The following is a 9,215-nucleotide window of genomic DNA, read 5'->3' on the forward strand; positions in this document are numbered from 1 at the left end:
GGCATCATTAGCGTCATATTTTAAATGGTGACGTTATAAACAGTAAAGTCTGATCCCTAGACTGTTCTACGTAACAAGCTAGAAATTAAATTGGCTATCAGGCACTGCGGAAAGGCTGTGCACCCCCTGTGCTACGTCCAGGAAATTTAGCATACAAAAGTGTGCAAACGTAAGAAGTTGATTTAATGGCTGGCTTGTTGCTGCATTCTTTCAGCGATTTGGACATGTGGTGTGGCGTTGACGTGTTCTCAATTTTTGTATTCGCAATCCTTTACTCCAGGAATAATAAAAGTAAAATTTCAGAAAGTACATTGTTTAACCTTAACGGATACTCCAGGTATGTGCTTATTTGCGTCATATTTCACATTATTGACGCATCAATCCCAACCTGACGCAATAATATTTACAACAAACAGGTCAGTCTCACATAGGTCACCATACTATGTCTTCCTGCATTTCATAAAAATAGCGACGTTTAGTAACACTGACCTCAGCTGTATTCCCTTCGTATACCTTTCTTCAGTCGTATACCCTAATTTTAATGTGGTATACACTTGGGTGTACAGTATACCCGGTTGAAGAGCACTGCCCTAGCGTACTGTGATATATATATGAGTGTGCCGTGTTCGCTGGTCTGCATAGACGCTTCAGGGCTGATCCCAGTTATATATTTACATTCATCTTAACACCAAAGTATAAAAGAAAGACTCGAGGTCAGGGCCGCCATTTTGTTTTGACCGGTAATTAAGGGCCGCTGGTCCGCTCGCAGGTTTCAGTCCAAATTGGCTAAATCCGCGCGCCTCTATATACTTAAACACTACTTAGTCCCATCGCTTCAAGTAAAAGGCTTTGTCATTTTTCTAGTCACTGTTAAAATTTCTAAGTCCAGAGGCTTCAAGTTAAATTAAAAGACTTAGTCTTACCTAAACCAACGCAGGTCTCCTTTCTCTTAATTATTAGACAGATAGGATAAACAGAAAGTAGACTTAGACAGGAACAAAAGAGAAAGGAGACCTGCGTTGGTTTAGGTAAGACTAAGTCTTTTAATTTAACTTGAAGCCTCTGGACTTAGAAATTTTAACAGTGACTAGAAAAATGACAAAGCCTTTAACTTGAAGCGATGGGACTAAGAAGTGTTTAAGTATATAGAGGCGCGCGGATTTAGCCAATTTTGACTGAAACCTGCGAGCGGACCAGCGGCCCTTAATTACCGGTCAAAACAAAATGGCGGCCCTGACCTCGAGTCTTTCTTTTGTAGCGTTTACGACACTATTGTGCAATGTTTATGGAAATTATTGCATGCTATTTCGCAATAACGTTTCACACCACGAAATGGAAATGTTTACCCTCATTTCTGCATAGACTAATGTTTATATTTCCGTTTCTATGGTAGTCATAAGTTATTTTCAGCCATTTTTCGGGTTCCAGAAAGATCTAACAGTAAACATAGTGTTTATTCCCTTATGACACATATGTCCGTCGGTATTTGCAATGTTTCCGCAGTTGTGATTCGTATTAGAACGCGTCGTTTCCACCCTGTGAAAAAGCATATGGTGTTCACCAAAAGGCGCTATGGCACTATAAATTACATGGCTACCTTAAAATAAATAATATAAGTAATATGAGAAAAAGAACTCGTACACCGGCCAAGGTTTCACATTGTTATATAAGCGTAGACTTTGATGTTTTCGCCGTTTTTATTTGTGGGTTCTATTTGTGGATGCTAATTGTGGTTTTTATCTCACTGCTGTTGTTAGCTGGTCAAGAGCTAATCTGACGATACCGCCCTGGACGCCAAAATCCTAATCCGCCAAACCTTTGCTACATACATGAACGCTACAAGGACAAAGCTTTCAAATGTTATGGTCCTCCGTGTCCAAAATATCATGAAGGGTTACAGATTGCAATACCAAGGCAAACTCTAAATGCTATTCAAACAATACCTCGTGTCAAGGATGTGCTTTCTAATACTGAGTTTTTGATTGACAGCGGCAGCGCAGGGAGCTTTATTCCAGCCAAAGCAGGTCTGAAACCACAAAAAGAGATGAGCAAATATACTACAGTATCTGGTCAGCCTATACAGTGTTTTGGAAAGTCAATACAGACGGTCGATATTGGTTTTGGCCCTGTGGAGGTAGAATTTGATCAAGTTGAAATTTCCTATCCTATTTTAGGTTTCGACTTTTTACAGGCACAAAATCTAAGTCTGAATCCACAAGGCGGGTTTTTGAAATGCAACACTACTGGAAAGCAGGTTAGCATAAGCCCAAAAGACAACCAATTGCTGCTTCAACCCCCAGTCCTGCACAACAAAAAATATACTGACCTGTTAGCGAAATTTCCCGAGATAACTGCTGTTCCGGATTATCACCGTGAGCCCAAGCATCCTATTGTGGCCAGAATTCCGCTTCACCGGATGCCAGCAGTACAAAAGGCTAGGCGAGTCCGCCCGGAGTATTTTGATCGCATGAAGAGGCAACTTGAAGATATGTGTAGACGAGGCATTCTGAGACGCGCGCAATCTCAATTTGGCATGGCCATCCACTTAGTGGCTAAAAATGGCACAGACGATTTGCGAATTGTCTCAGATGCCCGTGTCTTAAACAGCTGCACGGAAAAGACAAAATATCCAATGCCGCGCCTAAATCAATCATTTATTGCTCAACATGGATGCAAAATATTCAGTAAAGTCGATCTCAAGGAAGCGTTCTATCAGATAAAAATCGCGGAGGAACACCAACCCAGAACAGCTATTCGGACCCCCGTTGGTTGTTTTGTGTACCAGAGGTTACCGATGGGTTTAGTGAATAGCGCGAGTTTCATGTCCCAATTGCTTGATATGGCTCTGGAAGGCTTAACTAATGTGACTGGATACGTTGACGATTTATTAATTTACTCAAAGAATGAGGAAGAACATTTAGAGCATCTTAAACAGGTTTTCCAGCGCCTCAGTGATTTTGGCTTGTACATAAACCCTGCAAAATGCCAATTTGGCCGTGCGCAGATAACTTTCTTGGGCCACCTGATATCGCCAACTGGGGTCAGACCTATCCCATCAAAGGTACAAGCTATCACGGATTTTCCAAGACCAACTACAGTTAAACAAGTCCGTCGCTTTTGTGGAATGATAAACTTCTATGCGGCACATTTACCTAACATATCAGGCGTGCTAGCTCCCATATATGACCTATTAAAAGGCAACAGACGGAACAATAGCAGAGTCAATTGGCCACCAGAGGCACAAAAAGCATTTGAACGAGCAAAAGAACTTCTTATCCAACAAACTGAATTAGCTTTTCCTAACGCAAAAGCACAACTTTCTCTCACCACAGATGCTTCGGACGTGGCCATGGGCGCGGTGTTGCATCAATCTTTTGAAGGAAAGGTACAACCTTTGGCTTTCTTTTCGAAAACGTTCTCAAAAACTGAAAGGAAATACAGTACATTCGACCGGGAGCTCACGGCGATTGTAATCGCACTCAAAAATTTCAGGCATTACTTAGAAGGATGTAATTTCAAGATTTACACCGACCATCGCCCCTTATGTTCTGCTATAGTAACAGGAAGGGACATCGCTAACAGACGACAAACTCGTGCTCTTGCCTTCATTTCAGAGTTCACTTCTGACATTGAATATTTGCCGGGCGCTAAAAACACAGTAGCTGATTGTTTATCAAGGTCAAGCATTAATGCCATTTACCACCATGCAAACAAGCTAGATTATGAGACGATAGCCAAGGCTCAGGCCAATGACAGTGACTTGCAAGCTTTTTGCAATTCTGCTGAACATTCGTTAAACTTAAAATTACACAACTTACCAAACAGCAACCTCAAACTTATTTGTGATGAGAGCGTCCCAGGGTCACCTCGCCCACTTCTTCCGCCAGGTTACAGGAAGCTCGCCTATGACTTAATCCATAACTTGAGCCATCCTGGAGTAAAACCAACAGTCAAATTAGTGGCTAAACGGTTTGTCTGGCCGGGATTAAAACGCGATGTAGTCACGTGGTCACGATCATGCCAGGTTTGCCAGCGCACTAAAGTAATTCGGCACGTGAAGACGCCTTTTCAAAACTATCCACCTGTAAGTCAGAAAGGCCAGCACATTAACATTGATCTGATTGGAAAGTTGAATGATTCTAATGGCCATTGTCACATATTAGTCATGGTTGACCGTTTCACAAGACATATTGTTGCGGTACCATTAAAAGATGCTAAAACTTCAACCATAATAAATGCTTTTCTATACAATTATGTGAGTGTTTTTGGGACGCCTTCCTATCTATCTTCAGACAGAGGCTCCTCGTTTACTAATGAGGAATGGCAACAAGCCATGAACTTCTTGAATATTCAACATTTCACTACATCAGCTTACTGCCCCCAAGCGAACGGCGCAGTCGAACGAAAGAACAGAAACATAAAACGTGCTTTACGCAGCCTAGCAGAAAAAGATGATTGGTACTACGCCCTACCTTTAGCTGTCCTTGCGTTAAACGCAACACACAATGACGAGTTGGGGGCATCTAGCTCCGAAATTATGTGGGGACAACAAATGAGATTACCAGGAACCTGTATAAATCCACCTGATCCCTCTAGTGCCTCTCCTTCGGGAAAATTCCTGCAAGCACAAAGAAGATATTTCAACCAATTCAAGTATACACCAACAAGGCTTCTTCACAACCAAGAGACCTTTATGGACCCGCGACTATACAGTTGCAGCCATGTGTTCATGCGAACAGATGCCAGAAGAGCTCCTTTAGACGGTGCTTACACCGGCCCTTTTGAGGTTTTGCAACGAAGAGCTAAATACTATACAATAATGCGTCATGGCAAACCTTACGTTGTTTCTTTGAATCGTTTGAAACCTGCGGAGCGTTTACTTGATTTTGTTCCGAATTTCTTAGAATCGCCAGATGCTCTAGCTCAGCCACTAACAAGCTGCACTTATGCGACTAATGAGCAACAACAGTTAGATAACAATAATTCAACTTCTTCGGGGATAGAAGAAAAGACAGACCAACCACTCACCGAAAATGAGACGATCTCCCACTCCAGTCCGCAACAAGAAACGTCCTCCTGCTCCTTTGATCTCCCGCAACCGCTTACAGATGACAACATCCCTCCAGTCTATGACAATCAAACTCCAGCAACGGAAATCAGCCAACCGAATCTCGATTTGCCACAATCTAACGACGAAATCAGTCATCCAGAACTCGATTTGGCAGAACCACAAAGCGAAATCACTCATCCAGAACGAGACTTCCAAACCGCAGACCAACCACCTGAGCAATCAGAGGAAAGTCAGACAGACACAAGCGTTGAAGCCTTACCCAATGAAGCCCAAGCAGCTCCAACGCGCCCAAGACGGAATACACAGCACCCAAGCAGATATGACGACTACCTTGTTGAATCTGATTAGTCTCCTACGATTTAACAAATTGTACATATGTATATACATATTGTTTTCAGTTGTGCAATGCGTAAACCCGTCCCTAATCTACAATATGAATGTATGTTCCCATCAACAAACCATCAACAAGTCTACAAAAAGATATTTCGAGCAACATGCTCCAACTATTTACAAGTCTACAAATTATGAGCCACGAGCTCCAACTATTTACAAGTCTACAAATTATGAGCCACGAGCTCCAACTATTTACAAGTCTACAAAATTATGAGCTACGAGCTCCAATGTTTCACAAGTCTACAAACGATATTTTTGAATCCTACATTTACGACTCAACCTAAACATGAAGAAAACAGCTGTCAGACATCTTATACTTTCAATGCCAATCTACACAAATAACGGCATTACTGGCTGGGGTCAGTGCGCACATTTCCCCAAGCCAGATATTATCCTACCTGAAGGGAAAGCCCACAGCAGCGATAACGCACGGCGACATACTCTTAGAGACCGCTTGTACCACATCAAAAATGCGTTTGTTGCGAAGTCTGCGAATAAAGAATAGCAATTACTTTGCTACAAGGCCTCTTTTCGAAAAAGTTCATACTGGCCATGTGAACATCGACGAAAAGACCTACCAACTTTATGACCAGAGTAATGTTTTCCCAGACCTAGTTTACAAGGAAACATTTCGGGCCAACCGAATGTTCACTTTCAAAGTTCATAATACTTATTACTTATTCGTCAATTATACTCTTGCAAGAGTCGAAACCAATATCCAGCTACTTTCTCCTATTATCAAGATGATAAATGAATCTTTTCAATCTTATGATTTCGTAGAAGCGGCCCAGCTTCTTAAATATATACCTAGTGAAAATCGAGCATTATCGGACGTTCTAGCCGTCCTCTCAAGCACTCAACTAAACAACGAACGAATGAATATCTTCTTCGATTCACAAACTAACCTTTCCACAGAAGGGGGGGTTGATGACAAGGTTCTGCCGCAAAATCTTCTCAAGTCAGCTTTCATCACCCTTTTATCTTCTGTGACCAGTCCTGCTGCAAATGCATTCATCTCCTTCCTCGTTATCCAAGCTTTGTTCTGGGGAATAGCCTTGTCCCTGTTAACATTAAAGCATCTTTTTCAACGTATTCAACCTATAGCAAGACCAAAAATCAACCAGGCAGTTGCAGAATTACAACGCCGCTGGAATTTACGTCATCAACAACAAAACAACGATGATGACACGAATGGACAGTTTCAGGAAGCGATTAACACAGAATCAGAAGCCTGAAATACTGTTTCCAGACTAGTTGCTGAGCGAACAGCATATGTTACACTATACTATATTAAACATTTCACACATTCAGCTAAGCCTGAACGTAATATTACTCTAGCCGTTTGGCAGATCATACCACAACACATTAACTTTAACGTTTCACGTTTGTCATTCTGCTAGAATAGTCAACCAAAATTTGCTTAAGGAAAACCAATATATATATCTTATGCGTGTATATTACTAACCTTGTTTCTGTATGACAATTTCTTTTTGAACATATAAATATTTCTTTGTCTCCGCCTTTCTCATTCAAGTGCAGAAACCCTTATTGTGTCTCCACTACAAAAATATATAATCAATGCTTGTATATAAGGCTAAAAACTCAAAATTCGAAACCTGTGGAGATTTCAATAACACACATCACTTGTTGTATGAATTTGCATTGTATTTTTCCGCCCATTCCTTTTTAACAATAGTGTAAAAGCAATATATTTATACAAGAATCGCATATACTTATAAAAAAAAAAAAAAAAAAAAAAAATATATATATATATATATATATATCATAGCTATCAAACCGCATTATAATCGATAAAACATTCTTGTGTGCAATTTTGTCAACTTTTGTTTCGCCAGTCTATACTTACAGATTATATTCTCTGCTTTCGCCCTTGTTTTGACGATATTAATCATTTTTCCTTATGATATTTATCCAAAGAGCTGAAGAGTCATACCCTTATTGACAAGAGATATAATTGTTATGTTCATTTTTCGTCTTTAATTGTGCATATTTTTCCCAACGTATAAATCCCCACGTAACAGCACCTACCGCCATCTATTGACCAATCTCTCTTGTCGCGTGTCGCTAACGACCATTAACATTGATAAAATGTGTTTTTCATTCAAACACATTGTGCACCCTTTTTGGGGGGGAGCTTTTGTAGCGTTTACGACACTATTGTGCAATGTTTATGGAAATTATTGCATGCTATTTCGCAATAACGTTTCACACCACGAAATGGAAATGTTTACCCTCATTTCTGCATAGACTAATGTTTATATTTCCGTTTCTATGGTAGTCATAAGTTATTTTCAGCCATTTTTCGGGTTCCAGAAAGATCTAACAGTAAACATAGTGTTTATTCCCTTATGACACATATGTCCGTCGGTATTTGCAATGTTTCCGCAGTTGTGATTCGTATTAGAACGCGTCGTTTCCACCCTGTGAAAAAGCATATGGTGTTCACCAAAAGGCGCTATGGCACTATAAATTACATGGCTACCTTAAAATAAATAATATAAGTAATATGAGAAAAAGAATTCGTACACCGGCCAAGGTTTCACATTGTTATATAAGCGTAGACTTTGATGTTTTCGCCGTTTTTATTTGTGGGTTCTATTTGTGGATGCTAATTGTGGTTTTTATCTCACTGCTGTTGTTAGCTGGTCAAGAGCTAATCTGACGATATCGCCTAAAGCAAATATTCAAGAATACAGAGTGTTAATCAACTCTGGTGTGCCTAATATTTGAGCTAGTGCTATGAATCGAGCGAGGGGCTCATTCCGACGTAGTTCCATCCGGTTCGCAAGACTCTTTAATTATTCCAGACAGTACAGACATTCCAGAATTCGTGAGGAGGAAGAAGAACAAATAAATCGTGTCCGTAATCACACACTGCAACTTTCTACCGTCGCTAAGCGTGAGATAAATCGTTTGACTGTGGTTCAGAACGCTGTTCCAACTTTCGTCTGGAATTCCAACTTTGGAGAGTTTGATTTGAAGTTCAAGCCTTGTTCTTTGGAGGAAGAGATCTCTCTAGCCGAATTCACAAGTGACAGAGATCAATTTCTAGCTGAAGGTCTACGACGACGTTTGCAGGAGACAAGGTGTGAAATCATCCAAGGCTTAATTGCAAGCACAGATCTTGAACAGGCTAGCTTTGGCAACAACCCAGACGAAATAAGTAAAGCTGTGAGATTCTATCAACGGGTCAATCGTGAGCAATTAGATTGGATCGCTCTAACGCACGCAGCACCTGCAAGGCCATTGTGGTCGCGTCCTAACGAAGAGGAATCTTGCGTTATCAATCTATCCATTCCCTTGAGACGCCATACCTGCCGCCCAACAGGCTCTAAGGAGGCTGGTGTTTCACTTTTATACTTTGGTGTTAAGATGAATGTAAATATATAACTGGGATCAGCCCTGAAGCGTCTATGCAGACCAGCGTTTACGGCACACTCATATATAAATCACAGTACGCTAGGGCCATTGAAGGCGCTATACCGAATCAGCCGGTCACCAAGCAGAATGGGCCTGGCGTACTGTGACTTTGGTGTTAATTGCTAATTACCGTTTTCTCTTTAATTACATTCTATTTGAATAAAACGTCTTGAAATATTTCTGTCGCTGATAACCAAATAAACCAACAATGTAGTCAACGGATTATACAAGTGGCGTTTTCTGGAGTCTATCTCCAAGGAATCTTGAGGCAGCAGTTTAAACTATAAACTTAGTGAGGCTCATAGCGCAA

At 40.8% G+C, this 9,215-nt stretch overlaps 1 protein-coding gene across 4 annotated transcripts; it reads right to left on the reverse strand.

The window, feature by feature from the left end:
- Positions 1-1,258: 1,258 nt before the first annotated feature.
- On the reverse strand, positions 1,259-8,226 carry LOC145220380 (uncharacterized). Of its 4 annotated transcripts, XM_080087619.1 has the most exons (12): positions 7,332-8,226; positions 6,930-7,023; positions 6,370-6,525; positions 5,863-5,952; positions 5,029-5,282; positions 4,473-4,618; positions 3,819-3,932; positions 3,500-3,647; positions 3,328-3,425; positions 2,327-2,552; positions 1,944-2,026; positions 1,473-1,536 (listed from the first exon to the last, which is right to left on the reverse strand). In XM_080087619.1, the coding sequence occupies exons 3-6, from the start codon at positions 6,477-6,479 to the stop codon at positions 4,593-4,595; spliced, it is 480 nt and encodes a 159-aa protein (XP_079943745.1). In that variant the 5' UTR covers positions 6,480-6,525; positions 6,930-7,023; positions 7,332-8,226; the 3' UTR covers positions 1,473-1,536; positions 1,944-2,026; positions 2,327-2,552; positions 3,328-3,425; positions 3,500-3,647; positions 3,819-3,932; positions 4,473-4,592. The 4 variants fall into 4 exon arrangements, with proteins under 4 accessions (XP_079943743.1, XP_079943742.1, XP_079943745.1 ...); XM_080087618.1 differs by lacking the exon at positions 3,500-3,647; XM_080087617.1 differs by lacking the exons at positions 1,944-2,026; positions 2,327-2,552; positions 3,328-3,425; ... (1 more) ...; positions 3,819-3,932; positions 4,473-4,618 and having other exon boundaries at positions 1,259-1,536; positions 7,717-8,226.
- Positions 8,227-9,215: the final 989 nt, after the last annotated feature.

The sequence above is a fragment of the Phallusia mammillata genome, chromosome 3 (assembly GCF_965637545.1).
Source record: "Phallusia mammillata chromosome 3, kaPhaMamm4.hap1.1, whole genome shotgun sequence".
Lineage (NCBI taxonomy): Eukaryota > Metazoa > Chordata > Ascidiacea > Phlebobranchia > Ascidiidae > Phallusia > Phallusia mammillata.

Excerpts from the sequence above, each read along its gene's own strand:
- LOC145220380 (XM_080087617.1), bottom strand. The coding sequence starts at position 6,479 with ATGAATGCATTTGCAGCAGGACTGGTCACAGAAGATAAAAGGGTGATG. Across the intron at positions 5,953-6,369 it reads ACCCCCCCTTCTGTGGAAAG|ACTTCGCAACAAACGCATTT; the intron begins GTTAGTTTGTGA and ends CTTTATTCGCAG. Across the intron at positions 1,537-5,028 it reads GGGAGATCGTCTCATTTTCG|GGTGGAAACGACGCGTTCTA; the intron begins GTGAGTGGTTGG and ends GCTTTTTCACAG.